This window comes from Ptiloglossa arizonensis, chromosome 3 (assembly GCF_051014685.1).
Source record: "Ptiloglossa arizonensis isolate GNS036 chromosome 3, iyPtiAriz1_principal, whole genome shotgun sequence".
Taxonomy (NCBI): Eukaryota; Metazoa; Arthropoda; class Insecta; order Hymenoptera; family Colletidae; genus Ptiloglossa; species Ptiloglossa arizonensis.
In genome coordinates this window covers 7,658,200-7,675,357 of record NC_135050.1, presented here as the reverse complement: position 1 = coordinate 7,675,357, position 17,158 = coordinate 7,658,200, and the positions used below count along the sequence as shown (strand labels likewise).

At 35.0% G+C, this 17,158-nt stretch overlaps 3 protein-coding genes across 6 annotated transcripts in view; 2 read left to right on the top strand and 1 right to left on the bottom strand.

The window, feature by feature from the left end:
• The first annotated feature begins 342 nt into the window (after nucleotides 1-342).
• Nucleotides 343-5,002, top strand: Edtp (Egg-derived tyrosine phosphatase). Of its 2 annotated transcripts, none has more exons than XM_076307325.1 (7): nucleotides 343-1,377; nucleotides 2,052-2,160; nucleotides 2,235-2,791; nucleotides 3,244-3,563; nucleotides 3,641-4,103; nucleotides 4,197-4,535; nucleotides 4,629-5,002. In XM_076307325.1, exons 1-7 carry the CDS (start codon nucleotides 1,325-1,327, stop codon nucleotides 4,795-4,797), a joined length of 2,010 nt encoding a protein of 669 aa, XP_076163440.1. In that variant the 5' UTR covers nucleotides 343-1,324; the 3' UTR covers nucleotides 4,798-5,002. The 2 variants fall into 2 exon arrangements, with proteins under 2 accessions (XP_076163440.1, XP_076163441.1); XM_076307326.1 differs by having other exon boundaries at nucleotides 535-551.
• A 237-nt stretch (nucleotides 5,003-5,239) lies between these two features.
• Nucleotides 5,240-6,538, bottom strand: Pex10 (peroxisomal biogenesis factor 10). Of its 2 annotated transcripts, XM_076306825.1 has the most exons (4): nucleotides 6,271-6,524; nucleotides 6,088-6,149; nucleotides 5,763-6,014; nucleotides 5,240-5,692 (listed from the first exon to the last, which is right to left on the bottom strand). In XM_076306825.1, exons 1-4 carry the CDS (start codon nucleotides 6,341-6,343, stop codon nucleotides 5,375-5,377), a joined length of 705 nt encoding a protein of 234 aa, XP_076162940.1. In that variant the 5' UTR covers nucleotides 6,344-6,524; the 3' UTR covers nucleotides 5,240-5,374. The 2 variants fall into 2 exon arrangements, with proteins under 2 accessions (XP_076162940.1, XP_076162939.1); XM_076306824.1 differs by having other exon boundaries at nucleotides 5,250-5,692; nucleotides 6,088-6,538.
• A 1,033-nt stretch (nucleotides 6,539-7,571) lies between these two features.
• Nucleotides 7,572-17,158, top strand: part of Rap1 (RAS oncogene family member Rap1) — a 49,838-nt gene continuing 40,251 nt past the window's right edge. Inside the window, exon 1 of one of the 2 annotated variants that reach the window (XM_076305829.1) lies at nucleotides 7,572-8,346. The gene's annotated coding sequence lies outside the window, so the exon portion shown is untranslated. The remainder of the gene's footprint in view (nucleotides 8,347-17,158) is intronic. The other variant, XM_076305828.1, reaches the window with a different exon arrangement.

Here is a 17,158-nt window from a genome sequence, read left to right as displayed (position 1 = left end):
ATGAGCAAGAAATATCGATTATTTCCTATAAACATTGTTTTACACAAACGGAAATATCACCTTGAATATAAAAATATTTATTAAATAATTTCCATCCAAATTATAATAAACTTAAAGGTTAATAAAATATTGTAGTGCATTAATTAATTTGCTATTCAACAAAGTTCATACTTATCCAAAAATATGCATTATTTACTGTAATGAATTTAAATAGCTATAACAGTATTTTAATAAACTACATAAATATGCTTAGTAAAACATAATTAATTTAGATTAAATAAACTATTTATTGTGGAGGTTAATTATTCTTAAATTTATTCAAATAATCTAAAATTGAAATAATAATAACACTTGGATAAATCATTAAATCATTATAGTAGAGGAAAGTCTCGTTACATTTTATGCATTTATTAATTTTGCGAAATTCTCCCGATACCGTCCGAGCAAAGCACGCGTTCTCCACATTGCAAAAATAGGTTATCTTTCTACGCCGCATTTCACTTCGTACTTTCGTCCTGCCAAGCGACTGGTACATGCTTTGCTCGTGAAGTGTAAGAAAAAAAATATCGAATTATTTCGTTAATTCCGGTTTTTTCTTCGTATTTATTGCTGCGTGAGTGAAAGGACAGAAATCAAGGACAACGTACTGCCTACGACATGAAATCGACAGCCAAGAACAGGAACACGACTGTCCTTTAACTAAAGCGACCTTTAAATAAGACGCGAGACTGTGATAACGGGATAACAGATTTTTTAGTGTACGTTCAGGGTAACATCGTAAGCAAGGAGAAGGAGAATGACAGTGTTTTCGAGACAGGTTCGAATCACTGCGAGTAATGCGAAATACATTTTCTCGGGAGTGATGTTTAGGTTATCTTGTTGGATTATCATCGAGATCGGCACACGATGAGATACCATGGATATTTCCCACGAAAAACTTTCTGATTTTATGGTCAATTTTTGTTTGACGAAACTTTTACAAATTTCTTCAGACATGAATAATGTGTCCGCGACAATGAAAGCAGTGTGCATGACTTGAATCAGGTTAAGTCATTCCGAAGCATTATCCGCATTGTTACCCAAGAAATTGTTGCTCAGATTCCTGCAAAAAGTTTTGTAAACAATACAGTGTCTGTTTCGTTTCTCTACATTGACGAGTTTAAATTTATGTTATGATACGAAGAAGGGAAATCGGTTTAAAATTGAATGTAAAACTTGACTTAAAAAGCAAAAATACATAATAATAAAGTACAGTGAAACTATAAGTGGAAATTATCGAACTGAACGAGATAAACGAAATATATTGTATAATGTTTGAATTTCAATGATCAAGATATTACTGACTGTTTCACCGTTGCTATACTTTGTACTTGAAAAGTAAAGCTTGTTACATATAGTTTGTAAACTTACACCAATTTTAAAGCAGTTTATAAAAATAAGACAACTTTATTTATCATAGTACATCAGCACAAACTAAAAAAATGTTTACTTTTATTAGATAGGAATTCAAAGCAATACAGGTTTAATTTTTCAAGTGTGGTGCTATTAAAATAACAGACAGTTGTATAATATTTGTTTATTAATGTTTTGAATATTAATTTATATTTATTTTGAAGCATTGTACAGATATTTAAAAAACATTGAGGTAAAATTCATACTTTCTGCTGTATAAGTCTTATAGTTAATATTTTTATTTTCTAAATCAGCGCGAGCTTATTTTATAAAAACTTTATTAATAAAATCTTCAATGTCTTTTAGAATGAAAACTTTGTCTATTTAACTGCTGATATTATGCTCTCGAAAACCTATTGTTTCATTGTGTTTGTGATAAAAGTCATGTTATTTATGCTTTAAAGCAAATTTTGACAGAATATAACAAATGTTAAGCTGTGATGTTATGTGGTATATTTTAAATACAGTGTTTGTGCCATTCCTTCTATATGCAAGACATTGGTCACAATTAATGCCTTGTGAGTGTCCTCATGAAAATTATAGAAATGTAGGACCTCCTTAGAAAACGTTGCCTTTTAGTTGAAATTTGAATAATACAGGGTAGGAAACTTCACTTCAATCATGACAGAAATCACCATTCAAGATTTACAAAAGCTTCTCATATACTTCTCAAAAAATACTTATCGAGCTAAGGATGCAGACAGTACGGTAAATGTTTTACATATGTAGTGATATAATGTACATTCCAAGATCTTTGACTCTACAGAATATTATTGTTTTAGAGCCAAACAATTATGCAAAGATGTCTGCTACTCACTGATTTAGATTATACACACTCTATAATAAATAATAATGGAGGTGATCTCAGTGCCCATTATCCTAGCCATCTTATCATTTTAGAGTATGAGAAGTATAAAAATCCAAATATGTGTGATACACCGCCGCCACTGCCACGCGCAACAGAAACTATATATGAAAGCATGTACGATCCAAATAAATTGAAGGAATTGATAAAAAGTGCTAGATTTGCCAGATGTCGTTCAAGATTTCCACTGCCAGTAATATTATATAAGGGTAGACATGTATGCAGATCAGCCACACTGTCTGGTGGACCAGAAATTTATGGTAGATCTGGACTAGATTATTTATTTGCTGGTAGTGAAGGAATAGTCTCTATTCAGCAACAAGTGGACGAAGCTCGAGGAGGTGATTCTGTACTTAGTGATTGGCAATTATTTGACAAAGTTAGGCATCAAGATATCAAACTCTTAAAAACGCTTAATGTAGGAACAATTATTGATTTCATGGTTGAAAAGAAGAAGGTCAAGTTTGGAATGAAGTAAGTAAACACATTTGAATGATAATATTTTATGCACGTATTTTTAAAAGAGTGTACGACTTTAAAGAAATAATTTCCTTTCCAAATATTTTTTTTTTTTTTTATAACCCGAAATAAAACATTAACTGGTAATATTGTCACAGTAACTATAGATAAGAACTATCTGTTATGAATTTGTTAATAATATACAAATAAATAAATTCCTGTTTGTTGACAATTTTCAAACATCTAACGTTTAGAATTCATGTTCTAAATGTTGACTAGTTTTATTGCAATAATATAATTATTCAGAGATCAAGAAAAATGCTAAAAATAGAATAATTACCATACAGTTTTCGGTTCTTCACAGATTCAGTGAAGTTTCATAGCGGTTAATAGCATGATCAGTTTTTTTTATTCTATGAATCCACGTTTAGAGGACGTTAAACAAAGCTCTTTTGTTCGGTACTCAGCGTGACTTCCTCGGAGAAAGTAGACAAAGAGAAGAGGTACTCAGACTTCACCCTAATTTCACTGCCATATCCTGGATGTGAATTCTTCAGAGAATTTAGAGAAAATGATTATCTGGCTAAGGGGTTAGTGTTCGATTGGTCCCAGACCCATGTAGATGCACAAATTGGCGTGCCTGAGGATTTAATTTCTACTCAGTTACGAATCAATTGGGAACAATATCAAGTCTGGGATCTAGTCAAGCTTTCTCAAAATTATTTAAAATTGATATTAAGATATTTGAGCGATAGTAGTAGTGGAATATTGATACATTGTATCTCAGGTATATATTTTTGTTAATAATTAATGCAATCTCTGGTTTAATAAATATTTGACGTAACTAATAAATACTACTTGCAGGTTGGGATCGCACACCATTATTTATTTCATTATTGAGGATAAGTTTGTGGGCTGATGGTGCAATTCATACATCGCTGAATGCATATCAAATTCTTTATTATACAATAGCATATGATTGGATGCTATTTGGTCATGATTTGGAAGATCGATTAAGTAAAGGAGAAGAAATATTTTTTTTCTGTTTTTATTTCTTAAAGCATATTCATGATGAAGAATTTAGTGTTCATCCACGTCATAGCAGATCTAGGCATACGGTTCTACGCAATGACAGTGACTCACAATTAGATAATGTTATGTTTGATAGTGAATCCATAGTGACCTTAAGCTCGGTCAGTTCCAACTTAAGTCTGAATAGTTGGTGTAGCTCTGTTAGTCAAAATAGCAGAGATAGTCAAGATAATAATCCACCAGCGGTATTTCACTGTGCTTCCATGGAGAGTCAAGACGATTGTCATAGTAATGGGTACGTTTACTTTCTACTGTTTGATTTGCTATTCTAAAAACATATATGATGTACGTATATAATAATTCGTTTCTCTTACAACTAACACTCTAGGAATGTGGTATCATGGTCATTTTATCCTTCTCCAAATAAAGAAGGTATTGCTCATGGTTCACGATCGCCCCTTCCTCCAAATCGGACTTCTCCTGTAGCGGTTCCTGTACCCGGACGTCTCCGACAACGAAACGAATCTTCGTCATCTGGTGGTTCTTGGCAGATGATATCAGGAACTGGAAGTTTACGTGGTTCTACGACTGCCAATGCTCCGCTCGCAGATGGATTAACGTCTTCTAGTTTAATTTGCAAACCTCTTTGCGAAACTTGTACAGGCCACACGTCTCAAGAATCCAGCACGACGATTATTGAAGATGAAGCATGTGCATTATTAGCACAGTAAGTAATAAATAATTCTTATCAAAAACATTAAAATTCTCATCTTTAATGATTAGAAATTGTAAATTCTATAGATATTTGTATGTGTTTTAGATCCCGCAGAGAAAAGTTACAGTGTTTAAGAAGAATATTTTATAACGCTTATAGCCATACAGTTGGATTTCGAATGAAAGACAATTCTGAATCGAGCGGCTTCGGTCAGCTACTTGGCAATTTTGCCGAAAAAGTAGGAATTCTTTCTGTTCAACGCACATCCTTGTGACTATAATATCATTAACTTCCCACAATCATGAGTTCATTGTTATTGATTCCTTGACTCAATTCAGAATTTTATAAAACGCTATGCAATGAAAATAAAATAATTGTACATTATCGTTTATGTGAATAACGCATTGTTATACAAGAAGCAGCGTATATACGCGTGACATAAATAAAAAAAAATTGATATTTGTGTATATATATATATGTGTGTGTATGTATATATGTATATATGTGTATATATGTATATATATATATATATATATATATATATATATATATATATATATATTTACATGTATATCTGTATGTAAATATGTGTCCATCTACTTGTTTGCTTTACAATTATTACATACAAGTGTATCTATTACTAACATCTGTATAAAATTACTACTAGCACAGATGTGTAGTAATTAGGGTTAAAAAAATTATAAGAATGTTAAAACATGTAAAAGACTAACTCTAGTAGATCATTTACCCCTTAACTCGTTAATTATTTGAATGAAAGAAGAAGAACTACATGTTGTTTGCATACTTCATAGTTTTTTGATTCAATATTAAACTTCAAAATATTTTATAAATTATAAATTTATTATGTGTACAATTCTAGAAGGTATGACATGTTCTCTACATAAAGGGCATTGTGGTTTAGAGTTTAGCCAGTCTGTAAGACAAAACCAACAAAACAAATGACCACAGGACATGGTAGTCGTTGGTACTTTTTCCAGACATAATTGACATACTAATTTAGTATGCTTCTCATCTAATGGCATATATTTATCATTATGGCTTTCATTATAGCTGTTCTGCCATATCTTCAATATGCATTCTGCAAGTGTAGCAATTCCCAATAACCTTAATCCCCAACTGATATTATTGGTTGAATAATGACCATATACCTTTAAATTTAAAATAATTGTAAAGAACAAATGCATTTACATCAAAAGATAATCACTATGCAGAAATTACCTTTGCATAATCAATTCCTGTCAATCTTTTACTTAGGCTGTAATATCGGCCATAGACATAAAATAATCCCTTATGAATTAATATAAAAATAGGTAACATGCTATACATTTTTGATATAAATGCATTTAAAAAGGTAACAGCTACAGGAGTCAATTTATTCTGAGGATGATTGATCGATAACTGTAATCTTTTTAATATTTTTATCAATGCCTTTTCTCCTAAACATTCTAAAATTACTGCTATTACCCTTGCCTAAATAACATTTAAATTCCAAATATTAATAAGATACTTCAATGCATTTTGCATTAGTATTTTAAGTACGTACAAGTAATGATGGAACTTTGCGAGCTTCTAAATTGGCTTGTACAATTCCAGTGTATTCTTCTCCTAGTGTTTGATTTCCCATTCCCGACGTAAAAAAGAAGTAAATCAGTTTAAATGGTACATCAGAATAAATAAAAGGTAAGGTACCCATTTGTCTTCCAACAATCTGTAGAAGATCTATAACCTTTTCTCGCAAGTGTTTGACAAAATCGTCGTCCCTTTGATATGATCGAAGAATTTCTGCCTGACTTGCACATTTTAATTTAGTATGTTTTTTCTTTATTTCCATTTTAGATAAATACTTTTTTAATGCTATTAGATTTACGATAAATCGTGAAAATATGCTGTTTTAACAAAGCAAACACAAAGCATGCAACCACGAATATTAAGCACAATATAAAATTAACTGAGAATACTTGACACAAGCATATTAATGAAAAAAATTGCTTTTAGTAAACATAACCTCAAATATTTAAAAAAATTTTATCACTTTTAGTCTCATCAATTTTTAATGCTACCATTTTAATAAAAATAATAAGTACTTGTCTGTAAAGTATTGAAGGATCGAAATAAATCAAGTAAATCTTTTATAAGAATTAAAATGCGCCACCAAAATGCATCGTACAGTGGTATGAAATAGTAATGTTAATGGCATGTACAATTGTATAAATTTTTAATACATTTTATTTAGAGTGTTTTTTGAAAATAATCTTAACATATGTTAGTTTTTGTACATTATATGGTTATTTTAAGGTAAGTAACACGCACAAATATTGTAACATTTTGTAAGCGGGGCGCATTTGTACATATGTATAAAAGTATATTATATATTCAATATTTTAACATGACGTTATGAATAAGAGAAAGTAAAGATTTCAACATGAACGAGAAATACAAAATATTGCACTATTGAAACAAAAAAATTAAAAGATCCGTTACGAAGAATATTCGTAAACAAACAGATATTTCTTTAAAAAATAAAGAAATACTATTAGCATAGCATTAATACTCGTTATGATGATATCAAATTTTAATTCTAACATATCAATAATACTGTATATTGAAAACAAACGTTACACGTTTTTCGTGTTTATACAGATATCTCTAGGTATTAAATTTATTTTTGGCGCCTTTTTCGTAATATTCCTATCCAATGGAAATTCGTAACAAAAAATTATAAGAAATTGTTTTATTCACGTGGTCTAACATTTTTTCTCTTTAATATGATTTACAATTGATATTTAAAATACGGTGCAACTTATAATAATTTATACTATTCGCACTAGAATTAGTAAATTTAATTCTATAGAATGTATTTTAAACATTGCGAAATAAAAACTTTAGAAAAAGGACATTTCGTGTGCACCAATCTAATGCTTCGATTGGTATAGATTAATTGCGGATGTTCCCGGTAGATAAAGCAGGCAAGTATCGCGTTTGTCACATCGAGCACGCCATCTGCGCAGCTCGCAATTGCATAGTCACGGACAGAGGGCAAAGCGGCGAGCAGCAGAGAGGCATCGCCCTAGATAACGGTAGAATCGTGGGCTGGTGTCGCGCTGGTTTTCGCGAGAGTGTTGCAAAATCGAGGGATAACGTACACGCGAACCGTTCTCGCGGTGTAAAAAAGAGTCGTCGAGACAGAGGTTATTCCGGTAGTGTGTGAACGGCCGCCTTGAGGCCAGTGAGTATCGGTTGTTCGAGGCGACCGAAAGGAGGACCGTGCCCAGAAGAGCTTTGGTGCACCCGCGCCGCGCCGCGCCGCGCGAGACTCTCGACAAGCGCGGAATTTCTCGGCCAGTGACACGTTCGTTTCTTTCTTTCGCTCTGTTTCGTGCCTCCGTACACCGACACCAGTCCGCAGATCCTCCCCTTAGCTTTCGATGTGTCCGCTACGCCGACGGGACGACGAACCGAGCACAGGAGTAGGAAGCGAGTAATCGCCGGAGAATCTCTGTAGATTGGGATATAGTGGGCCGTGGACAAGGACGGGGAGAGAGAGAGAGAAAGAGAGAGAGAGAGAGAGTGAGTGAGTGGAGAGAAAGAGAAAGAGAGAGAGAGAGAGAGAGAGAGAGTGAGTGGAGAGAGAGAAAGAGAGAGAGAGAGACATACACACACATCACACACACAGTAGTGAACGAAGGAGTGCGCGAGGAAGAAAGGGAGAGACGGAAAGAGTGCGACAGAGGGCCATTAGACTCGAGGGTACGGATAGTCAAGTACGCTGAACGGATTCAACGAATATTTTGAAGGCGCCAAGGTAAGGGGAAAACCGATGTCTCTATAGGGATATGTGGTTTCTAAAAAAAGAACACCGTCCAACCCCCCCGTGAGGTCTTTGTGGCGTGGCACGCCAGGCAAACGCCGCCGGAAATCATGCACGGTGGCCGCCCGCGCGTTTTTCTCAGGCGGTGCCCGATTCACCGTATATTTTTTGATTTAGAGGATCCGTATCACGTCCATTTTCTTCCATATTTTCGCTCTCGACAGCCGAGCCTGTCGCCCGATTGTATTATCCGGCATTGTGGTTCCGCACACATGCTGGTTTCTCGTGTCAAATGGTGTCCTCTCGATGCCTTGAAAAGGGATCAAGTTTTCGTGTAGGTTAGGTTCGTCTATCTTGTCGGATCGGCTTATCGAGTAGTTTAGATAAACCAGTCGTTTCGTTCGCGCGAAAAGCAGAAACTTTGGATAAACGAGCAAGAAAAAACCTTGCAGAGCAAACCTGGTTAAAATATATCTTTCGTGTAATGAATAGGTTATTTTAATTTCGAGTCTGGTTTATTGTGATTGAAGGTAAATACTAGTTTTATGTACTTAATAAAATACTGTTTTATTTACATTATTGTGAACGTATCAATTTGTTATGACAGTTTTAAAATATATAAATATTTTGCAACAATACCAATTAAACTAAACTGGACTGCAAATTAGAGTCCAGCAATCTTGTGTTGCATTTTGCATTAGATTGTCAAGGATCTAAGTTGAAGCTCCAGCTTATTGTGTTTCAAGGCTGTAGATTGTAGAAGTTGCGAGAAGACAAAGAACTAATTTTATATTGTGTGCTCTTAAGGAATTATTGAATCAAATATAAGGATTTAAGTAGTATATCTTCAATTATTAAGGTTTGAAATGTTTTTTATGTGTTGTCTTTTTCTTTTCATTATTATGAGAAGTTTTAAATGTTCAGGCTGCTTTCAATTCTAAACTAAAATTTCTTTGCACTTCTTATTTGCTATTTAAATCAAATTTCTTTTGTTTTTTAAGGTTTTTTGTTATATTTGTAACAATATTTTATTTGCATTCACTTTGGCGTTCACTATATAAAACGTTACTTTTTCATAAATAATATTCTGCTGTGGTTTATAGTCTATATTGGCCTCATATTTGCCATCATAATGTATTTAAAATATTTTCAATATTTAAACATTAAAAAAATAACACTTTACATTATATAATACTTCAAGGGTGCATACAACAAAATATTTTCGTTTTATTATTTAACTGTTTAGATATACGATTATGATTTATTACTTTAGTCTTGATCTCATATTTGAAATACTATTTTCTTTTTATTAATTTTGTCGTGCAATATTTAAGACACGATATACAATAATATTTCTTAATAGTCTATATTTTACTGTAATCTTATTTTTACCGCTACAAAATATTTCAAACACTTCAAGACTGTAAGCAGAATACATTGTTTGGTATCTTGAGAGTCCAAGCACAAAGTATTCCACTCTGGCTTTGAGACATATTTTACTCCTTAGGTTTATATGTTATATTCAAAATGTTATTTTACTCGTATTTACCAATTTAAAATAGCATTTTTAATATTTCCATTTTATCAAATTTTATTCAGCTGTGGTTGCACAGCCTCAACACTTTCCCCTTTTCGTCTTCCTGACTGGTCGGTGATTCACGTGAGTCACTGCAGCGCAGGAAGTGACTCGAGAAGAAAGAAACTCGGTAACGTGTAACGTTTGTGCCTCGAATATTTGTTTCTTTCGTATTTAGAAGCAACGCAATTGAGCTTATCGTCGTTAAGCGTTCAGAATTCTCGCAAAGATTGGATAGTGCCTCATCTGGCTAGACTTCGGATGAATTTTATACGAACGAGAACAACGTGTTGCATTTCGTGGGAAGATTGTGGCTTGACTGCGGTTCAATGACGCACAATTTTTTTTTAAAGGTTATACTCGCCTTTCTCTGGCGTTTAATACGCATAGATAAGCTGCGTGGATTTATCGTTGACACAATTCGGTGACAAAGCTAGAAGCGTGGTTAATTAGTGTCGTGTAGAATCAGTGTGACGAAGAATGCAATGTGTTGTGTCACGTGACCTGTAAATTCTGGTTTCGCGATAGGTGCAACCGATCCGTTTTCCATTTCATGGAAACCGCCGTAATTCAGTGTACAGTATTTTGTTGCAGATAAACGACTAATAGATAAATGAAATATCAATCGCACCAAATGTACAATCTGATGCGTGTTTAGTGACTTGCTATCGTGGGATTTGATTGGTGCGTTCTGCACTCGTAACGCTGAAAAAAGTTCGTATCTCGTTGAATTTCCTGTACGGCTTTTAATATTATTTTTTCACCGTACGTGTTTGCACGCGCAATTCGATATCGATATCTCGCGGGACAATCGATATTTTCAGATTCGCGAGTCTTTCGTCGAATTCCTTCGCGTATATTTTCTACCTTGTTGTTTCGTATCTGGGTGTTGCGTCATATCTGAAATTACACGTACGATTTAACCAAACCTTAAACCCTACTCCGCTGCATCGAAAGAAATGTTATCGATACAGTCCGATGAATCGTCATTATTTACGACGATAATTGAAACTGAATCGCGTAACATGAAATACTTGAGTGCGATTTTTTCATCGAAATGCGTATACAAATCGAACGAAACCGTTGAATTTTTTTAAAAGACAAGTAAAAATAAAATGCGTTCAATTAGGTACGCAACGGCGTCCCAACTCGTTATCTGCTTTGTTTCTGATAACTTGGCACCTTCGCCATTCTCGTTTCCAGCGTTACTTCCTATAAGTTTCATTATTTTACGAGTTACTCGTTAGTCCGTTATGCAAGTGTAACGATCGCTATACAAAATTTACCGATATATTTTTAATATTTTCCACTTTTATAAGTATACAATTTCATTTTTTTTTTCCCAAATTTCTCCATGTACTTTTTCTCAAAATGCACGTTGCTTAATTTCAACATTGTACTGCATTTTTATTTCGATGTAAATCAACTTTTAAGCCGATTAACCCTGTCGGTGTTGGGATTTGAAGGCTAAGCACGCGTCGTGCGCGGAAATCCCGTAGCCATTATCGTTGAACACATTATCCGAACGCCCTTGGGCGTTCACCGCACGCAGTGCACCGCCCAACTGGACATTTATAAACGCCCGCAACATTCGAAGGGTTAAGGACACTTAGTCTTTTAATCTCATAATGCGAAACTTCTTAAATTTTACAGCAAGTCTGCTTACTTAGAGAAAAATTGTAAGAAGAATATTAATCATTTTTCTAACCACTTTTATCGCGAATAAATTTGAATTCTTATCGAAGAGTTAAAAATATGTGAGCAATTAACAAAGGAATAATTAAAAAGTATTATTTTCACATGCTGTTAAATCAGTGTAACTGTTTCATAATAAAGTAGATTCTATGTATTCTGTAATAAAAATAGCTATGATTTCATTGCATATCGTAGCATACGCTGATTATGATAAATATCGCCCTTAGTTGTTACAAATATCAGGAGGATGGGACCGAATGATAAATTTAAATTTCTAACTACCAATCCCTCGAAATTGGTTTTTCCTAAAATTGAAATTTTCTTGCTACAAGTGAATCCATTTTCATGGAACAATCGCAACGACTGAAAGAGTTTTTCGAGCAAAAGTTATAATTAAACGAATAATTAAATAAAAAAATATCCGTCGAAATAGCTGCGAGAAAATTCGATATTAATTTAATGCAACGGTATTTGGTTGCACACTTGCACGTGATAACGTTCATCGACGTGAATTAGAATTGCCATTAAAAATGTAATTTTTTTAAAATAATTCGTTTAGCGCAACGTTTGAAGAATCACGAGCGAAATGTAAATACCCGAGAGCGATATTTACAATGATTACAAACATACAGATAGTTTGATAGAATTCTGTTTTGATAGTTTCATGCAAAATTACTATTGCGTTCACTTCGTCCAGCGAGAATGACTCATAAACTAACGCAATCATTTGTAACGCTCACTATGCGAGAAATGACGTAAGGACAGCGTATCGCGTCATATCCGCATAGTTCATGTATTATTTTCGTAAATTTTAATCACGCGACCGTGCCACTTATTCAGTTTTATCGTCCGGTATATTTTGTTACAATTTCACTTTATCATCTCGTTGAATTAATTTCTGATATTTCAAAACGTAACGAACGTTAAATCGCCATATTTAATTACAGGAAAGTAATCTTCACTGTTTTCGCTTGCGTTACGTTAACAACAATCCACGATATATTTTCGACCGTCAAATTCGCTCTACGAGAGCACGAAATTGGAGAACGTAGTCAAATTACTGTTTCCAAAAATTCACAGGAACGTTCAATCGTCTTGTATTAACGAACGACGGCGCTTTGTACTTGGTCGAGTGGAAAAAGAATAAAAAATCCAAGATTGAAGCGGAAAAAAAAAGAAAGAAAGAAAAGGAGATCCGTTGAAAGTTGAAATTGCATTCCTTCCGTGTCAGAATCAAGGCACCTATTCCAGAGATCCAACAAAGGACACTAAATTACAAGCGCTCGTTTAAACGGTTACGGAAGAGACCGGTGTACATGTATATCGCTCGTGGCACTTCTGGCGTATATTTTAAAGGGCGATACGTCGTCGTTCGCCGCTAAAAGGGTTGATATAGATGCACGCGTTATGCTTTGTAATCGATAGTTTCGGATTAGCCCGGACTACGTGCTCGATCGCAACGCTATGATTATACTCTTGCTCGAGCGAAACGAGAAAATAGACGCGCGCGTTACGAGGACGTTTCGTCGTGCAATTGACATCATCCCACGGATACCGAAACAACAGTTTATCGATCGTTGTAGTTAATTTCTTTCCCACGATCAACTCCGAATGTTGTTTTTAAAGTCACGAATCGGTAGACGCACGTTCAATTGGCCGTTCAAGGCCACGGAGAGGTCAATCCCCTCTTATGCCTTTCCGTTGATCTTACGGTGTCCTTAAAATAACTAGCAACGGGGAGAATAGGAGAATAGTAGCGTTAGGTTTAGCGATATGTATCAATGTTCCATTTATAAGATTTGGGACAAATTTGATTACCGCTGTTAAAAATTGATTCGAGTATTGTGTATCAATATCGAAGAGAAAATGTTACTTCAACGAACGGTCGAGTTTTTTATTTCGCGCAACGATATACGAAATTCTTAAACAATGTTCCATTTATAATATTTGGGACAAATTTTATTACCTCTGTTAAAAATTGATTCGAATATTATGTATCAATATCGAAGAGAAAATGTTACGCTACTGAACGGTCGAGTTTTCTATTTCGCGCAACGATATACGAAATTCTTAAACAATGTTCCATTTATAATATTTGGGACAAATTTTATCACCTCTGTTAAAAATTGATTCGAGTATTATGTATTAATATCGAAGAGAAAATGTTACCTCACCGAACGGTCGAGTTTTCTATTTCGCGCAACGATATACGAAATTCTTAAACGATGACAGAAGGCGTGAACGCTTCCATGTAACCCCTGTTGAAAACACACGGTCGATGGACAGTGTAAATCTGCCTTTAATCGGCTTGAATGACTCACCGTGAAAAGAATACTGGTCGCGACTCTGAACTCGATACCGCAGACTGCAGGTTAAAGTCAATACGATTTCGTTACGTTCTACGCGATGATGATACACCGCCAAGTATCGATTTGCCGCGACAGAGAAATCTGATACCACGTTACGCCGTAGATCTCGGCTGAACTCCTTTGTAGTTACATTGTGAGTAGAAAATATTGACCATTCAAGGTCAACGAGCGGTACGGCCCCACCCCCTCCGCTGTACCTTCTAGTTACCGATACTCTGGCTACTCCTACCGTACACCGTCTTTCGCCTCTTAGGCCACGCCCCACCGTTGCGTTTAACCGAGAGCGTAACGACGCGAAAATTGTAATACTCGAAAAGAACAAGAATATAATTTCTGTTAAGAATACTGTTACACTGTTAAGAATATAATTTCGATATTGGACACATTGACGTCTCAATGATACTTGCTGTGTGCGTTGTATCGAGAAATGTGAGTGAATTCGTGTTACCAAACGAACGATCAATTACTTCGATGCCTGTTCGATACCGTAACACGATGCTTGGGAGCTGATACGTGTCAGTACTAATGGTTACCTCGTTGGATCGGTCCTATCGCAACATCGGGGATCCGTAAGAATTTTTCCAACAGTGATTCATAAACGTTCGGATCGAAACGTAAGAAACGGAACGGTCGAATTTTCAACACGGATCACCGCGGGGATGATTTTCGTGTTTTCGCAACGAACGATCGATGGCGCGGACGAGCGCCTTTTGATAGTGTCGTTATCGAGTGAAATGCGAATCGTGAAAATCGAGGATACGGTTACGTAAATCTGACCTAGTTAGCGGCGAACGCGCGCGAATTTCTCTCGATGAGCGTTTAATTTTTAATTGCGACGCTCAGCCGAAAGGTCTATCGACTTTGCGAATCGAAAGATGCTTACAATTGTTTTTCTACATTCGTCGACGGATTTTACTGCCAAGGAACGTCTTATCGGTGTATTCCCTGTGCAGAAACACGTTGAGACCAGTGAATCATCGTAACGCTAATGCGATCGTGCGAAAAAGATTGGGCTAACGAAGTATACGAACGAGAGTGAAAGAACATTGAGCTATTTTTTTTTTTATTATTCAATGTTTTCAATCAGCAGCTGAAAAGTTTTATCGACGATTTTTTTCGGATCTATCGCAATTCTTAATTTAAGGAGTTTCATTTTTTAACGAATGTTTGAAAATCCATGTCAAGAAAATTTCTACATAGTAATGATAATAATAATGATGATGATGATGATGATAATATGTAGAATCAAGAAACAGTTACAATAGTAACCATAGTTGTACCAGCAACGTGCATTACACGAAAGAAATTTCTATATAATTTATCAACGACAGACTTGCACCCATAATTATATACAAAAAGCAACGCAACTAAAAACAGCAATAATGGTCGGTAAAGTGTTACGATAACAGCGAAGAACGGGCATTTGACTTTGAGAAAGTGTGAAAAAAAATATAATAATTATTATTATTATACGCGTTTATTGTACCAAGATCCATGTAGTAAGAAATTAAATATTTATCGAATAAAAAAAAAAGAAAAAAAAGGAAGAAGAAGAAAATAGAACATTTCGTTCGGTACAGAAGCGAGGTTCTAACTCTGTGCTTTTATTGACTCAATTATGATAACAATTTTATGAGAATTCAATGATGTAATATAGAGTAAGAAGAAGAGGGGAGAATACGAAGGACGACAAGTAAATAAAGATGTCACTACGGGGTAAACAAATTAATAACAAAGGAATGGAAAAAAGAAAATTGCCATAATATCAGTGCCTTTGAAGCTAAACTAAAAATAACCACTGAAAGACACGGAATGAAGTTTAGTCGTTGATATTCTCGGTATTTTTCTCGACAAAGAGGCCGTCCCGATGCATATAGAAATAAAAGGAACACAAAGGTTCGACAAGGAATCGGAATGACTTATGGTGAGGGGACCAAGGGAGTCCATTACTTACCATAAGGTTCACGAACCCCGTGACTCATTTCGTGTCACGCAATGACACCGGCCATGTAAGCCCCACAATTTTCTTCACTGACCGTGTAACGCATCGCTGGTGCTTCCAAGAAACGACGATATCGTTCCCTTCGTACGCTCGTTCTCTCGTCTTCTTTTTTCATGTTTTTCGCCCTGACTTTTCGACGCGATACGATAACCCCTCGATTTTGCATCGAGTACTCGTTTCACCGCTTTTTATTCTTGTACGTTGCCCAGCGATCGAGGAGGATCCCTATTCGCCCGGTGCATCGATGGGTTAACGGTTGTTTGAAAATTTGTCGAGTCTATGAAAGGTTAGAGTGCCATGAGGTGTATTTTTAAAATTCATCTTTTTTTTTTTCAAGTTACAATGAATAAAAGTAAATAATAACTTACAAAATAACATTGCAATATTACGTACAGTTGCGTAACTCTATGTAACGTTTTGAACGTCTGGTATGTATTTGTCTATTTATTATGGAATAATATTAAACCAGGTTTATTCGTGAGTAGAATCAACATCGGTTTACTTTTCTCATCTTTTACGTCACGGTTAATTTTAACTTCATGTATTCCTGTACGGGCGATGAAATATCATTTTATTATTATTAATTTACGATGGATAAGAATAAATAATATGTCAAGTATTATTTATATTTTTATTAGTGAAACACGATGTCTATTATAGGTACGTTTGTCGTGCTCCGGCTAAAAGTATTCGGAAACTGTATCAGCGACTTCTTCGTAGCTATTGGATTTTTTAAAATGGACTCCAACTAACAAAGTTTTGCCTTCGCTGAGACATTCTTCGCTTTCTGGATGCACCGGTAGGTTAATAAATGAGTGCTCAGAAGTCGTGGGAGGCTGAGAGTCTCGAGACACGCCGTGGTCTATTTTCGAAGCATTATTTTATCATCAGACGAAGTCCACTCGCGAAGTTCAGGGATTTTCTAGTTTTCTTGTACATTGGTTATTAATAAATCATTCGACAAAGAGGACGATCAATGTGTACAGTGGGAGCGCGATGGTGTGTTTCAAATTCTCAAACTATTATTTCATCGGCGAGAGATTCAATGGAATCCACATTTGAAACGTGATTTATCACCGATCATTCGTTTTTCAAATTTTATTTATATCGTAAAATTTCTTATACACGAATTGCTGACAAAATTAACCGCAAAGATCTTTCACC